The following is a 17555-nucleotide window of genomic DNA, read 5'->3' as shown; positions in this document are numbered from 1 at the left end:
TGTTGTGCTTTGTTATGGTCAAAGTGATCCTGCATAGCTGTACACTTCACAGTTTGGGGAAGTCAGTGGGATTTTTACTGCTGGAATTACACACAATTTACAGCAGCCCATGAGAGAGCAAAGGTTATTCTGTAGCATTTCCCCTCTCTGCATTTTTATAGTGCTTAGAACCCTGATGGATGGAGCTCTCAATTATTTAGCATCTATCAAATTTTTGCTTACAGCACCAAAACAAACACTGGTATTACATAATTTTTTCTGAATATATAAGATATAATTCTGCTACAGTAATTTGCAAATGTATAAAAAACACATACTGTTGGTTAACCATCTCTTTTAATGGAATAGGTTTTGGATTGAAATTTTAAGTATGCATGAAGACAGTAAGATACCATTTGCACTGTTAGGATTTCAATAATGTATGGAATTAGCAGAGCTTTATTATATTTCTGTGCCTGCATGCCCTCCATAGAGTGAAAGTTGTAATAAATATAAGTTCAAAGGTAAAATTTTATTGCTGTGCATGAGAGGAGAGAAAATAAATTAGAATAATGTAATCATGCTCATATATGTTATGAATTTTGAACAGTGTCTATTAGAAAGTTTGTCAAAATGTGCTTAGCTTTGAAAATACAGATTAACGCTGAAGGTTTTAATATTGTTCTTCCTTATATTCCTATTCCTTGCAAATATAAGTGTAAAATATCTCCTGCCGAAAGCAATTGTCATAAAACGACACTTTCCTATTTTAATAGCTGAATAATCAGAACAAAAATATTTTCTAAGTTGCAGAGAGATTATTGCTTTTTTCACACAAAGAAATTTAGTGGTGGAAAACCAAATTTTAGCCGGATATTCTTTGCTTTTTGTGTTTCTATTCTTATATGTGAAAAGCGTGTCCAAATGTCTCCTGACAGCTTCGACACTTCAGGGTGATTAAAAATGGGGTGAGGTGTGCTCATCTGATTCCATTTACTGATTCTGTATTTTTTTTTAATCCGGTAGCAAAGTTAAAATAGCAGCTCTCCTACAGGAGCTGGAAAATCTGTTAGAGGATGAGTGGTTGGTGTCAATCTGGACCCTTTGGGGTTCTTTTTTTTTTTTTTCTTTTCTACTTTGGAGTAAATAAGGACCAGGTCAGTGTGGGAGGCCCCAGGTCAGCTGCTGGCCCTGAACCCAGCAAACATCATTTGTCTGAGCTTCCACCTCAGCACATGGTCCTTCAGTCTCCCTGAGACAGCCCCAGTTCAGTGAAATTTTGACAACAAAGGCTATTCCTTCTCCTGGGTTTTCTTCCCTTACCTTCCTTTTTGTTCTCCTGTGTCACCTCCCTCTATTTTCCTGTGAGCCCAGGGTGCACCATGAGGGCAATACAAAAGCATTGGCAATGACCTTTTTTTTTTTTTGACATTTTTTAGTATAGTCTTCAGGTTTTAGCTCTGTCACTCAGTTTGGGAAAACCAAGCAGCTCTTGGTGCACACACACCCTATTTTTTTTCAGTGTGTTTTAAACAGTTTGGATGCTGAATAATTGGGAAAAGCATTGGTAGATTTTTGTTTTGTTTTGTTCCTGAAAGCAACTGTCACTTTTAAATCTATAGAAACTTCTGGAGAGAGAAAATATCAGGAAACTTATCTAAAATAAACCATTTTAGGTCATAAGTGGTTCCTGCCTTTAAGTTCTTCTCTTGATGCCAGGGTAGTTGAGATGTAAGGAGGATTATACCATTCCAGTATAATCAGTGAACCAGTTCCAGAGGGTGGAGCAGTTTAGAGACCAAATGCAGTTTAAATGGCACTAGAGGAATGATACACTACTGACTGAAAATGCAGGCATTGTTATTAATGATGTAATTAGAGTTCCACCTCCTAGGCAAAGTGAAAGCACACAGAAAATATTGTTAATATTGTGTTTCCTACATTTGATTTATCCCCATTTTAAGTACTAAATGATCTATGCAAAATACAGTGGGAATTAATAAACACTCTGTCTAAAATTCACAGCTTTATTATGTAAAAATGGTTCAAGCAGAGGTCAGGGTACATTAGCCAGAAGTAACTTAACTCAGCTGAAGAATGTCTAATGCACTTTACATGCACAGTTGCTACTTGGCTAAACCTGGGTGTGGAGTGGGAAGTTCTCAAGAACCGAAGGTCATGGCTTGCTGTTCGTATTGTTTTTGGTCAAGAACAGTTCTCAGACATTCATCTAGACCCTTGACTGATGATCATCTCTGGTACTGGGTGTATTTTCTTTATTGCAATTTTTAAAAGCTCAGTTCTGAGATTTGTGGATCAATTAGAGACAAAATTGAAAAAGATAGTAGTAATAATAAAAATAAAAAATAGCCTAGTATTTGGTCCTGCAGACTCTGAACATTTCCTGATGGATAGCAGGAGCTCTCAGAGTTGCTTTATGAGCTTAGGCCAGACTCTGCAGCTGAACTAGAACACATTTTTGTGTTAACTGCTTCTAAATGAGCTCTTAGTTTTAAGTAGTTGGCATAAATCTAATTTTAATTTACTGTTTTCATTTTCTTTTGCATTGATCCTCTTTTTGTAGAGATTCAATTGCAGACTTGGAGAAAGATGTTTTTTAAAGAGTCCAGATGGTATTTCCAATTATTTATTATCATTAGCATTCACTGTATCAGAAAACAAGACTTTTGCCAACTTAGATCAACCTCATCTGCTGTACTATTGTTTACAAATTTTCAGTGTCCTATGCTAATGCCAACTCATTTTTGGGATGGTTTCTGGGGCTACTAGAGAAAAAGGGTCTGCTATTCCCAATACATTGCAAATTGCCAATTTACTTTGGGAATATCACTTGGATAACAATCAGTGATAGGTTTCTCATGCTTATGAGGAAATGAGCAAGGCATGTCATTATTAAGAGTAGCATAATCTGAAGAAAAGTCATAATAATCAAGCCAGAGGGTACAAAAGCTTTGTGTTTTTCTATGTGTGAACACAAAATTTTTCTTTTTGGGGTCAATGGCTGTGTGAGAGCACAGTTAATTTTCTCTTTGTAATAAGTCCCTTATAATTTTTTTTCAAGTTTTGAGATTGAAGATGGCACTTTAAGTTTTCAAAAATAAAATATTTGGAAATTCACAGGTGTGATGCATTGGGTGTAAAATGCTGGCTTCTTTTTTTCTGAACTAAAATGCCTGGATTCTTCCACTAAAAGTATTCTGCCCCGTGCAAAGATATAAGATGCAGTGGATTTTGCACACTATTGGAATGAACAAGTCCACTAATACTTTTTTCCTCAAAGCTTTGAGAGTATATGTATATTTTATAATATTTTAATACATTGGAATTATTTGTGTAATTGGTTTCTACAATATTTTGTGTTGTTTAGCATTTGGAACAAAGCAGTACACAGAAGGAAATAGAAGGACACCTGTTTCAATTATACCATAGCAGCAATTTCAACAATAAATCTTAATTGCAATCAGTCTTGATCAACCCACCTGTGTAGATTCCCTCATTTACAAGGAGGAATGATATGGAGAGAGAAAAAAAGAAAAAATGGAAAGAAAAGAAAAAATATCCTGCAGAACACTAATATGGATTATGTTACATTCCTATACTTTTAAGTTTTCAGATTGCTGCGCTGTGTTAATTATTACAAAGAGCAGCCTTAATTTCCATCCTTTCTCTGGGAATACAGTGAACCATGTTTACTTTCAGCTGCCACTTGAGCAATTTCTCTTCCATTCAGGAGGGATTGTGCAAACAGTCATGAGGTGGGACTAATTCTGCTTCTATGCCCAAGCTCAGCAGGTGAAGGTGCAGCAAATTCCTTGAAGTGACAACTTGTCTTTCTTGTGTGGGGTAGGAGACACAGCAGAGCTGATCTCTCTGTGGGTAACCTCCTGCAGGTGTGTTGGTTGTTTTAACCTTGAGTGTGGAGCACTGAGGTGTTCTGGGACCTTCTCTGCAGGCCTGGCAGCTGCTCACTGACGTGCCTCTCCTGTGCTGAGCTTTTGTGGAGCTTCCTTGGGGCCACAAATGAGTTTTCTTAAGTGCATTTACATAAAGAGAGAAAAGAATTGTGGATAAACAGTCCAAATTGCAGTAGAGGATGTATAGGGAAGAAGAACAGATACTGCTTTTTTTCTGTACTCGTCATCATCTTTTTCTCATAACCTCTGTACTGATCACTTGGACGTAGGTAACAGACAGGATTGTGGCCAGTTATGCAGGGATTTGGTTGAGACTTCTGATTTTATGGAGATTTTGTAATATATTTCCAGACATACGTTGCTTTTCCATATTAATTATCATTGCCTCTGTTCCTTTTTTGTATTTTTTGTATTTACTTTTTCCTTATACTTTCCTGCGTTATTGTTCCCTTTTTCTTTGTTGTGCATTATGTGATTAAAAATGTTTTTGTAGTGGCATTTGAGCAAGTCTTCTGACTCAAAACCTTAAAGATTGTCTCATCTCTTTTGGTTTTTTTCCCCCAAAGAATGTCCTGGTTTATTTGTGTTTGTTTCCTCTTGTCTGTCATGAGTGGCTTGTTCTATTTCACAGCTTCACCTTCTTTCACGCTCTCGACCTCCCTTCCTCTTAATCTCTTTTGCATCCCCTTCCCCTCCGTGGGGCTCTGATAATAGTGATGGACCAGTGCAATTAAATTTACTCCATACACCACTGCTTTCCCTGACAAACTGACACGTCTCTTCTCCCATGTTCTTACCTGTTGACTGGCATTAAGCAAAGTCAGGCAGGAGCCAGGATTTCAGTGGAGTGTGACATTCATCTTTGGAGATGACTGAGCACGGGAAGCCCTGGATGCTTTCTTCTCTGAAGCTGGTTGTGCAGCCTGGGAAAAAAAGTAAATCTGTGATGTTGTGATGAGATGAAGACATTCAGGAGGGTTATAAGAAATTTCTCCTATTGTAATTTGATTGTTACTGTGTTTAAATGTGACATTTTCTTTAGTTGATGAGATGCCCTGGTCAGGATCCTGCCAGCACAGTTTCTCTGCATGCAGTTGCTCTCAGCAAACTGGCATGCAGTCAGTAGGAATCCCTCTGAATTTACTGCTGCCTGTTGACATCTTACTCTGTTACAGGCAAGTATTTAATCAAAGTTTATTGTCATTCTTTTCTGAGATTTAAGTGGGACGTAAAATTTTACGATACGTATAGTATTTTCAGTGACAGCTTCATCATTTCCACTGAATAATTTGAAATACTACAAGGAGAAATATTGATGGCAAACTGGTAATTGTCATTAAGTATGCAGCATTTTTGCAGCAGTCATTTGTGCAAAAATTAAATTTTCTGAACTTCTAGGTAGCAATCCAGAACAGTCTGAAGTGCAATTCCTTTGTCTTGGGCCTTTTCCCATCATGGAGGTCACTGGAGGCTCCAAACATGTTCAAAGCTAAAAACTTCAAAATGACTTTGCAATTTTTCTTTCTAAAAAATGAGCATGGTATTATATTATTGAATGTCAAAAGGAGAACACTTGGTTTGTTATTGAGTTGATCTTTTGATTCCTGCTGGCTGATGGGATTTTTATTATTGCTGCCTTAGTTGTCTCCTGTTCAGTGGACATTCCCTTTTCCCTGAGCCAGGAGGGATGTCCTTGGCAGGAGTAATTAAAAACTGTGTCATGGGAGATGGGCACAACAGGTCACTGGGAAGAAGGAGACAACGCACCAGAGCTGCAAGGCAGGGTGTAAAACAGACAGGTGCAGTTTATTATTGGACTGATTCCAAACAAAACATTCCTCTTGGTTCAGTGCCTCACCATGAAGTGCATTACTCAGGACTGTGGGAGTGGCTTCTCCTTCTGGAATGCAAAACACAATGAAAAAAAAAATTAAGTTTCTGGAAAAAACCCAAGCTCTTCAAGGAGGATTTTAGGTCATTCCTTATTTTGTTTCTCTCATTGGGAAGCATTTAGTTTGCTTTTAGGCAAATTAAAAATTCCACTCAGAATGGTGCTTCTCTGCTACCTTGTTAAAGAATTAAAGTGAGGGACCAGTACATTAGGTAATGAGCGACTTTGTTAGCAAATATATTTACAAAAATGCCATGCTTGTCTTCTCTTTTGTAATTATTACACTCTGACATGAAAGAAAAAGGATTAAATCTTTCCTGTAAAATCCTATCTGTTTGGTATATCTTGAGTATTTAGCTTTATAGTCGCTAAACTATTCAAGTACAAGGCAATCAGTTTAAAAAAATGCCATTAGAGTTGGCCAGGGTGCTTTCAATAAAGCATTTTGAATAGAAAACTGTAACATTTTTCTTAACTACAGCTTCTTTTAGGAAAGCAAGCTTTCAGCAAGGCTGGGAACAATCAGTGCTTAAGGCATGAAATAAAGAGCGTGTGAGAGGGATCAGGGCTCCGGGCATGCTGAGGGTGCTGTTTCAGTTCTCTCACCTTGGGCAGATCAGAAGCTGGGTCGTGTGGGTTGTGCTCTCAGGTGATGGTGTCTGGTTGTGCTCTTGCTCTCAGCTGCTGCTGTCCAGCACCCACAGGTGATTTTCCACTGGGTACCCTCCAGCCTGGAGAGATGCTTGGGGCTTCTGTCATCCATGTGCAGGACCTGGCTCCTGGCCTTGTTGAACCTCACACAATTGGCCTCAGCCCTTTGATCCAGCCTGTCCAGATTGCCCTGCAGAGCCTTCCTGCTCTCCAGCAGATCCACACTCCTGCCCAGTTTGGTGTTGTCTATGAACTTGCTGAGAGTGCCCTTGACCCCCCAGATCACCAGTAAAGACATTAAACAGGGCTGGGCCCGGTGCTGGGGCCTGGGAAGCACCACTGGTGACAGCCCCAGCTGGATGGAGCTCCAGTCACCACCACTCCCTGGGACTGGATGTCAGACAGGTTTTTACCCAGCAAACTGCACCAGTCCAAGCCATGAGCAGCCAGTTTCTCCAGGAGAATGCTGTGGGAAGTGGTCCAAAGGCTTTGATAAAGTCCAGATAGATACAGCTACAGCTGTTCCCTCATCCATTAAGTGGGTCACCTTTTCATAGAAGGAGATCAGGTTAAGCAGGACCTGCTTTTCCTAAATGCATGGTGGCCAGGAATGGTTCCCTGGTTGTGCTGTATAGGCCATGTGATAGCATTCAAGATGATCTACTCCATGACCTTCCTTGGTCCTGAGGTCAAGCTGCAGGCCTGAAGTTGCCTGGGTCTTCCTTCCAGCCCTTCTTGTAGCTGGGTGTCATATTTGCTAACCTCCAGACACCAGTCACCTCTGGGACTTTCCTGGATAGCCAGAACTTCAGGTAAAAGATGGAGAGTGGCGTGGTGAGCCCTTCTGCCAGCTCCATCAGGAGATTTGGGTGGCTCCCCCATCTGGCCCCATAGAACATGCTTGTGCATGTAAAGATTATGGAAAGATCCAGAAAGATTATTCAGCCATATGTGAGATAAGAATTACACCTTCTAGGCACTGAGTGGACAGTTTGGAAGCTCTTGAGAATTTAATATTCCCTTTAAATCTGCGACAATGCATAAAGCACGCTTCAGCTATATCCTGTTCTAGTATTTTTCATGGAAAATGAAAGATTATTACCTCCCTTTGTAGTATACAGGAGTTTTCTGAGAATTCTCTGCCAGGCAGCTGGTACAGAAGAAATTCCCCTTCTGCAGTAATAGAAGGCAGTAATTAAACCTGAACACGGTGAATGGAGCTATAAAGTAAATCAAAGTGAGTGTTGAATTGTACCTTCATGCACCCGGTGGTAAACTCTTTCTAACAAAGCACAAAGCTTCCTTTCTTTGCCCAAGAACTGTGAATTGCAGCCTCTTTTTGCAGTGTTGCTGTTGCTGTCACCTGCTGTAAATCCAGTGTGAAAAGAAATCGTGGAAGGAAGAAGTTGAAAGTGTGTTTGCCTCCCTTCCCCACAGGGTGGTCACTCCACAATATGTGCCATGTGAGCTATTGGGTAGAAAAAGCCACTCCAAAGGGGCCCCAAGTGTTTGATTTAAATCATCTTCTGAGAGGAGCAGGTTGGGTTTTTTAAAGTCTGATTAAATCAGTGGAAAGGCTCTCTTGCCTTTCAACAAGTAGTTCTTCTCTGATTCTTAGATCTGGAGCACAGTCTGATCCGTGGAAAAAAATTGGGCTAAATTCAGAATTTGGTGAACATCATGGCACTTTGTGGCCATGAAGTCCTGATGTAACAGATAACCTGTGCTGTCGATGCAGGGGTGGAGCTTGTGCTTTCAGGGCCAGTGTCCCATCTCATCCTGTCTGGTTCTGAAGCCTGTCCCAGCCTGTCCACGTGCTTCCCTGTGAGTCATGGGAGAGGAGGACAGGTGTTTCACTCTGCTTCACCAAACAGTGTAATTTCTTGATGCTACTGTACCACTGACTCCTAAAATCAGCACGCCCAAGCCGCCCTGCCTTTACCTGCTGCGGTACAACGAGCTGCCAAAGCGTTAGCAGGGATTTTGACACTTAAATGACTCGGGAAGACAGCTGGAATAAGGCTTACAGGTTTATTTGCTGTTTTCACATTGTTTTTTTTCTGAAGGTAGTTCTCAGCATTAGGTGAGCATGCAAAGCAGCAGTGGTGATACAGGGGCTGGTCAAAGCGGATTCAGCTTGGTTTTCCTTGGGATGCCAATTGCAGCACCGATGGATGGGGGCTCTCTGTAGGGGGGTGGTGCAAAGACTGGGCACACCGAGCCTTTCCAGGTGAGTAAAAAGGAAAGGGAGTATAAAACCAAAGTATTTTTAACCATATCTTGCAGTCTGATTGCCTGCTGGATCCGCTGTTCCTTCTCATAATACGCATGAAAAGTTTTATCTGTGCCTCGAGGGCGATGAGCCTGTCTTCATTTAGGGATGCATCTGCAGATAATAGTGCTGTGCTGTTGACAGCTTTATGTGCTCACAGCCTGCCTCTCTTATTTACTCACTTGTAGATGTGGGCTCTTGTAAAAGCAGCACAGTTTTCTACCCTCCCAGTTATAATTGCTTCCCGGGCTGCCTTGTTATGGAGCCTGTTCCTGGAGCGTGAGGTGAAAGAGGCACTTTTTGCCATTATAATTTTTTTTTTTTTTCTTGTGTATAATTAAGCCTGGAAAGTCATTGTGTTTTTTTTTTTCCAAGGTTCATAATTAAAGAAACCTTGAAGGAGAGGTTTGTAACCATTATAAGGCCAAAAGAGGAGGTAACATGTGGTGCGACCCTTTTGTTTATAAACAGTTGAGCTTCTAGAAACTTCAGATATGTAGCTGAAGTTTCCTGAGGATTCAGAAGTACTAAATAATAGAACAGTGTAGCAAGGTCAGTCATGACTGTTCACTGCTTAAAATACATTTGTAAGACATTGGGTGTAATTGAGTACTGATGGAGTATTATTTTAAGAATTTTTATGAGTTATAACGTCCTTGTAAATTCTATGAATTACTCAAATTTCTTATTTAAAAAAAATAGTTTCTTTTATTTTCCTTTCTAAAAACAACAGTTTCCTGTGTTGTATTCCACATGTTGCATTCCTCATGTCCCTTCTTTTGCTGCTCATTCTGGCAGTAGTTCTTTTGGTTGGTAGGTTTTTCCCCATTGTCCTTGTTGAAAAGGCTTTTGGAAAGATGCCTCTCATCAGGAGGTCTGCTTTGGTCCAGGTCCCTTGGTTCATCTGCAGCAGAAAGTATTTCTCTTTTGGATGGTGGTGGCCCAATAGATTTGTAATTTTAGATCTAGCTTTTTGATGAGATGCAAGGGTTAGAAATAAGAGTGGCTCATTCTACTGAGGCTGAAGGGGAAGGACTAAATCATCTGCCAAATACTAATCTGGCCTACATGAAAAAAAAAATCTGACTTCTTTGGGGACCTGCACAATCTGTACTGTGGGAAATAAGTTCTGTAGGTAGAGATTGCTAGAAAATATGGGGGAATTATCATTGCTCCTGTTGATATTGATATAGTATTGTATCAATTGTTCTGTTAATATATTACAGCTTTCTACTGATGAGATTATCACATTCCTTTCTCTTACCTGCTTCAGAGAGTGGACTGCAGCCAAGAAGTCACACACCGAGCTTGAAACACGTTTTTGTCCTCTTTGCTTTCCTGAATAAATTTTTTAGATAGCTGTTCAAGTATTACACTTAGCAGCCTGAAGCCTCACCACATGTTGTTCAGTAGCATATTCCTGCACAGCCAGGTGGACATTTGATGTGAAGTCAGTCTGTTTGCTGCAGGCTGTGGGTGTTGAACCAAGCTGTGCCTCCCTCCATGTCTATCTTTTTTCATTTGTTCCAGGTGAAGAAGTACCACATCACCTCTGCTCAGAGCTTCCCCATCCCGAGGTGGTGGCCTGTGAAGTCCCTTGTGCGAGGGACTGCGTTGTCAGCGAGTGGTCCCCGTGGTCTCCCTGCTCCCACTCCTGCTCCAGCAAGAACGCCGAGGGCACTCAAAGCAGGAGCAGGTCCATCCTGGCCCTTCCAGCCGAGGGTGAGTGCTGAACATTTCTGGAGAGTCACTGTTCCTTTAATGCACTGACTTCCTGTCCTGAGTCAAGCTGTTTAGAGCAGAGCTGATCCCAGTTCCTCAGGAACCAGGGGTAATAGTGATGCTTGTCTCTGCCTTGATGGACTGGAGTTCATGTGTCACTTGGAGAAATTCTGTCACAGTTCAAAACTACTTACTTCAGCCTCTGAATTGCTGTCTGTTGAGGGCCTGTCTGGGTGTGAATTTGGTTCTGGAGAGCTTCATTCTCTACCAGTAAAATTGCTGCATGACAGAGTTATCATGCAAGTATCTTTATATGGGAACGTACCAGGAATGATTTAAAGCCAGTGAGCTGTGAAAAATGAGGAAATGGAAAAGGACTTGCTTATTTTATTTTTTTTTAATGTAAGACCTGGAGTGTGCTTACCTGCTTGTTATGGTAAGTAAATAGCTCTTGATAAATACATGTCATTTCCTTTGGATCTTCATGGACATACCATGTATCTGGTTTTTTACATGTTAACATCAGTGGTCCAGCTATTTAAGCAAACCATTTTGTATTAGGAGTGTAGTCTTCTAATACAGTTACACGTATGGTAATTAATTTATGTGTTGGTTTATCACACAGGATTTGAAAGGTCTTGGGTCAAGTGCATGAAAATTCATAAAATGTGAAGAGGTCCAACAGACTAAAGCCTTGTTGATACAAAATACCTGTTAGGGCCAAAACTAGGTGTAGTTAATGCAGCAGCAAAACACTTTTAGATGCAAATCTAGTCCAGGATGAGCTCTGTTAAGTGCTATTTTGTAAATTATCATTAAAGCCACCCGCTGTTTCTGGGCTATTGTAAGGACTTGATCTTGCAGACCCTTACTGATGTGAAAGGTCTGTATTCACATAAACATCCTCATAAGCACTTGTGGAGAAAATTGGGACCCTTCAGGATGAAAATAATTGTTGATTGAATGATAATAACTACTACTAAAAAGTCTATGACCAAGAGAGTAATTAAAATGAAAATATAGTTTGTCTCATATTTTCCATGGAGGTATCGAATCCAAACGATAGATAAAACATGGAATTATGAGAGTGAAACTGTGAAGGAGTGAATTCTGGAAGTACAGAAACCACAAGCATCTCAACCTGAAAGGCATGAACCTAAAAACAGTGTACTCTGAGCTGAATACTTGAAGTTTCTCAGGAAAAAATAATTAACTATTAAACTCAAACTCCCTTTTTCTGTGCATCTGTAGCAATGGTGTAACAATTTGCTGTGCAGCATCACGCATCTGTGTGCAGACAGTGATTGAAATTTGGGAGAGTGGAAGTGCAGTTAATACCATTATCACTGCAATATTAAGGCAATTTTAAATTACCTGCTTTCTCTACCTTTTTCATACCCAGCTCACCGCTGAGCACCTGACTTCTACAGAGCTCTGGTACCTTTGCAAGGGCCGTTTTGTTTGGCCTCTGTCAACAGAGGAAGTGTCAGCTGTGGCTCTGCTGTTGGAGGACTTAAGGAAATTCTGAGTCATTTTCTCCAAGCTCTTTACCTGCTCCCAGAATATGATAACCAGGAAGCTGTTGATGAAACCTGGGGGACTTGATTTGAATCAGGTTTTAAAGATAATTCTTTACATAGCAACTGTCTGAAACTTGGTGCAAGAGGAGATCATGGAGCAGGCACTCCAGCAGGTGTAAAATGAATTATAAGAACTGCTGAACATCATAAAAACGTCTCTAAATGTCTACTGGAATGGCCAGGCAGAGGCATGTTGTCCTGCTTTCTTTGTACAAAAGTTGTCAATGAAATGCAGAAAGTGGCCAGGCCCTTGTGCTCTTTATGAAAACAGCATCTCCTGCTTGCAGTGTTTCAGGCAAGTTTGGATGAGTCATTTCTTATTATGTTAAGTTAAATCTGACTTGTTTAGGAGAGCTTCATTAACATATTGTAACTAAAATAATATTGAAAAAAAGCCACCCTGACTTCTGCCTGGGAAGTTGTAGATTTGAGTTGGATATATTCTTAAGTTTTTAATGTTTTTTTACTTACAAATGGATCAGGCATTTTGCCATTTGCTTGTTACCATTATTTATTTTAAAGATATGTCTCAAACACACAAGAAAAATAACTAGTTTGCATTTTTCCTGCCAAGTCAAATTCTTCAGGAAATAAGCTACCTGGGGCATTTTCTACTCCATCATTATGCTAAGCATTTTTGAGGCTGAACATTATGTGGATCGGTCCATTTTCATGAAAAGATGAGTGGTAATGTGACATGATTATCCGGTGTGCTAGGTAGTTTCTCTCTTTTTCTTTCCTCACTGCTATTCATTGTGGCCATTTGGGGCCTTACCTTTTCCCGGGAGGGTCAGTCCTGCAAGGCAGTAGGCATCTCTTTGACATCTCTTCATCTCCTGTTGATTTTAGTGGGGTGTAAAGGTGCTCTGAACCTTGTGGTATCTGTCCCCAACAGTTCAGTTCTTTCAAAACCTTCAGCACTTTGGCTGTGTCCCAAGTTGTCTGGGTTCTCCCTCCTGGAGGAAAATGATTTTGATTTTAGTAATTTTTGCTTCTTTCTTCCTAAGATAACAGTGCTTACTGTTAAATTTCACTGCATTACTCTGTAGCTTTTGAGCTATGATCATCTGCTTTTATGGATAAATTCAAGCTGCTGGCTGGAGTGTTAGAGCTTCTGGGGAGGAGGCTCTTCAAACTCCTGTGCTCTGGGGCTTTGTCACCAGTTGTTGTCAAAGTGAAGCAGTTTAGCAAAATCTTTGGACATGAGTTTGAAGGATGGTGCTTCAGTGAAGTGAAGGCTTCATACTCAAAACGTGTCTTTCAGGTTTTTCCCCTCCTTGATTTGCAGACGTGGGTGTCATTTGATGCATCCTGCTACCATTACAGTTCATCTTCCTCTACTGCTCAAATCTTTAAGGCAACAAATGAATATAGTCCAGATACGAGAGAGGGATATTCCTTCTTGGGAGATTAGCAAAGAGAATGAACGTAAAAATAATGTTTAATTTGTCTTTAAACATGATTGCATGTTTGCTGAGTGATACTGGCATTTAAATGGAATTAACTTTGCTGTGTGTAGGAGTTATTGATAAAGTAAGTGAGAAATATACTTTTCCTATTTCTATTTTCATTAGGCATTGGAATACAATTTTATGCAAGGCTAGTTTAATGAGGAAACAATATTTTAGAAGGTTGTTATTGCAGCCATAAAGGTCAACAGCTTTATTTAAGCTTTATTTATTTATTTTATTTTTACAGGGGTGAAAAGGGAAGGTATTGTGCAAACCTGACTTTTTTTTTTTTTTTAATTTTTCCGCATCTTCCTTTTGCCACACGCCGTGAGATGAGGATGTGGTGTTCTCTTGACCCTTTCCAGGTGGAAAAGCCTGTCCCCCTGAGCGATCCCTGCAGGAGCAGCGTGCCTGCAACGAGCACCTGTGCGTGCGTTTCTTCTGGGAAGCGTCTCCCTGGAGCTCCTGCTCCGAGCACGTGCCGGGCGCCGCGCCCAACGCCACCGCCAGCTGGAGCGGGGAAGCCACCTGTGGGGTGGGCATCCAGACAAGGAAAATCTTCTGCAGGAAGAGCAGCTCTGGCCAGGTCGCTCCCAAAAGGTATTTAAAGAAAGCTTGTTAGTGTTTGTTTATAAAATACTTGCTGTACGAAGGCATTTTCAGCAAGTGTATGGACTTGGCAGCATTGAAGTAATTTCATTTCAGGACTAACTCTCCAGGTACTACTCCATCACTGTTGTAACAGGCAAAGAAACTAAATATCCAGCCCATTCTAACTTTCCATCTAAATCTAGGCAAAAAGCATGCTTTCAGTGGTGGGGATTTTTTGCTGTAGCTCCTCTGCTACTCTAATTTACAGTTTTCTGCAAATATTTTCCCTGAAGGACAGGTGTGAGGAAAATGTAAAACACATTTGAATATAATGTTCAGCAACACGTTATTAGCAGTGCTCTAATAAAATAGAAAAAGTAAATAGATTTTGCATTATATTTACACTCCAATAAGGCAGTACCATATGTGTGTTCTATATTGTTCGCTTGGTTTATATAACTTCCATAATGTGCTAGCAGCACAGCAAAATTACATAATCTGCAGCAGAAATATTCCAAATTTTGCTTTGCTTTACTAAATGAGGAAAATAAGTAGCACAGATGTTTTCCTTAATATTGAGAAATCAAGACATTGCTGATTATTTTCACACCATTAATGAGTATGGAGACTTAGAACTGAGTTTCCTTTCCTATTGTAACTCTCAAAACAATGCTGTTTGTGTAGGCAGACTGTGCTGAGTTCAGTAAAGTTTATTAAAATTCTTGAGGTTAATGAGGGTAATTAAATAAAAGGAAAGAAATCTGGTATTCATGTATGTCTCAAATGCATTGATATGCTCGAAATTCACCTAATTAAACATTGTTTATAGAGCTATGTAATGCCTAAAATAGTTGTTTGCCCCCTCCACTTTTGAGCTGGTGTAAGAGGAAATGGAACTGAACGGGGTAAGTAAACACTTAAGTAGCTGAATCGTGGTTTTAACTTCTTTTTTTTCTTGTAGGGGTTAGTGACACATTCCTCCTTCACGTAGGTTCATTTTGGGTTGCATGCATTGCTAAGTATTATAATTAATAGAAATTAATAAGGACTGAGAAAGATTAATTCCCTTCCTGTTCACCCACTTGATATGGAAGATCTGACTGATCCCATAAAATTGTCCCTTTTCTGCTCTTCAAGTCCTCATATATTAACTGTGTCTGAAACTTTTATTAGAATGTGTATGACATGTTTTCCATGTAGGAGTTAAAAATGAATGAAGAGCATCACAGAGCTCTTTGTACTGTATTACACTTGAAACTATTTTTGTGTTCCTTGGAGGTTGAAAGTTGAGGAATATGTCATCAGCCTTTGCAGACAGGTGGTTTGAAGGCTGTTGCATGTCATGCTAAAACAGGACTACATAAACAGAACTACTCACTTTCTTTAATAATAAATATATCTGTTTTACTCCCATGAGCTTTGTGATTTTGATGTCACAGACAGAGCTACATTTAGCCTGTAGTCATCAAGCCAAGCTCCCAATTTTTAAAAAAAAAACCCAGTGTTTTTTAATCCTTGAAATGTACTAAATTCAGCTGGGTTGCATGAGTGAAAAGAAAAATAAGGCTTGCTGTGGCCAGGAGTAGTGTCTTTGGTTTGGCAATACGCTCACAGGCCTGTGAAAGTCTTAGGAATAAAATTTTTCTCCATAGTTTTAAGTTTTTCTTTTGTTTTATCCGTGTTTGGATCCGTAGGTGTCCGGAGTCCGTCCGGCCTGAGTCGGTGCGGCCGTGTCTCCTCCCCTGCAGGAAGGACTGTGTTGTTACTCTGTTCAGTGAGTGGACACCCTGTCCCACAGCCTGTCAGCCTGGTAAGACTTTAAGAAGTCAAAATTTGGGGGAAAAATTAATACATCTGCCTAGAAACATGTGGCAGATGAAGTTCACACCCGTCTAATAAGTTTTAGGGCATTCATCTGTGTGAGTTTTGGACCTCAGGACTTTGGACCTTGACTTTTGAGTTGGTGTTCTTGGGAGGGTGGGATCATTGTGAGCAGCTTTGGAGATGTGACTTCTCTTTGTCTGTGAAAAAATTCCTTCTGGGTTTCTGCCTTCAGAGTTAGACCTCCAAGGCCCCTGTGCTGTATGGCTGCACATGGACTTGCTTACATATGAAATATAATTTTCTTGATCAGCCTGGGTGTATGTACAGGGTTGTGCAGGTACCTCCTCTGCTTTTGGATTTTCAGGGGCCAAACATGTCTTTGATCTTGTTGGTTAACTTTGAGGTGCAACGAGTGTACAACAAAGTTTCTTTATAATCATCTAGTGTTGAGTTTTCTGACAAATTTGTGTTTCATTAATTGTTCAGATGAAAGTCTGCTCAGTTATCAGAATATTTCATTATTGTTGGTAGTTTCCTTGCCCTTCAAAGTTTATCAGTGGATGCTTTAGCATAGTCCTTGTTAGATTTTACAGGAAAATGAGTTGCTTTCTAAAACAGTGAATCCTGTTTTAATTAGCAATTTATTTTTAGACTTTAAATGAGCTGCCTATGAAGGAGTAGAATAAATTACCTGGTAAATGACTTTGTTTATTAAATAATAGTCTACAATTAAAATGAGAAGAAATTAATTATTTAACCTCCTTGGCAGTGTTATCATTTTAATATAATTCTAAATTAAAACTTCTTAGATGAGGGAGTTTGTTTTTTGCTAAATCTGTTATTGATATGGCTGCATTGTAAGATTTTTATTTATTTTTTTTTAAATTTGCATTGCACAATTAAAACCTCAGCATGATAATGAAATTTCAAAGCCACTATACATACGTAAGTTGTTAGGGGTGTTGTGGGTTTTTTATAGAAAAGTTGTATTTAATGAAAGCAATATACAGATGGTGAATTACTAATCTGATCAAGCAGGGGCAGGTATTGCCTGGCAGGTTTAAAATTAATTGCTACCAGCATAAGATCAGAACTTAGACAAACACGGAATCACTAAATCAGCTTTACACAGAACTTTACCAGTTGAGCTGTTTGTAGTTTATCTGAGGAAATACATCTGAGTTTACCATCACACAATAAAAAAGCTGACATTTTCCCTACATTTAAATGTCATCTGACAAACGTCTGTCTTCTGGCAGAAGGTTATCTCCTGCCTCAGAAGTGCAGACAGCACTGAGCTTAGGGCAGTAACAGCTGGACTGACAACATAATTCACAAAGGAAGTGCCACTGAATCCAAGCACCTGTTGGGGAGGCAGGAGCAGGGAGGTTGTTGCAAGTTATTGATTCTCTGCCATTTCAGATATTTAAAGGTGGCAACTGTCTACTGCAGTCTTCTGTAATGTATCTGTTTTACCTGGTCTTTGAGAATGGATTGAAAAAAGAGTCAAAGAATCAGTAAGGTGGGTTCAGGGTAAGAAATGGTCTGAATGAGCAGCAGGTAGATTTTCCTCTTGTCACCTGCTTTCCTGGGGGTGAAAGTGGCCTGGAGAGGTAACTACTTTCAGTGTGGATGAGGTACTCCCTGGTCTGTCACCAC

The 17555-nt window shown here is 39.9% G+C and overlaps 1 protein-coding gene across 1 annotated transcript in view; it reads left to right on the top strand.

The window, feature by feature from the left end:
* The window catches only part of THSD7B (thrombospondin type 1 domain containing 7B), a 241363-nt gene that overhangs the window by 96713 nt on the left and 127095 nt on the right, over window positions 1-17555 (top strand). The window contains exons 7-9 of the mRNA XM_058839930.1: window positions 10259-10450; window positions 13847-14081; window positions 15767-15882. Of these exons, the coding sequence (XP_058695913.1) occupies window positions 10259-10450; window positions 13847-14081; window positions 15767-15882 (543 nt within the window). The remainder of the gene's footprint in view (window positions 1-10258; window positions 10451-13846; window positions 14082-15766; window positions 15883-17555) is intronic.

The sequence above is a fragment of the Poecile atricapillus genome, chromosome 5 (assembly GCF_030490865.1).
Source record: "Poecile atricapillus isolate bPoeAtr1 chromosome 5, bPoeAtr1.hap1, whole genome shotgun sequence".
NCBI classification, from domain to species: domain Eukaryota; kingdom Metazoa; phylum Chordata; class Aves; order Passeriformes; family Paridae; genus Poecile; species Poecile atricapillus.
Note: the sequence above shows the minus strand (reverse complement) of the source record. Positions and strands in the feature narration are given on the sequence as shown.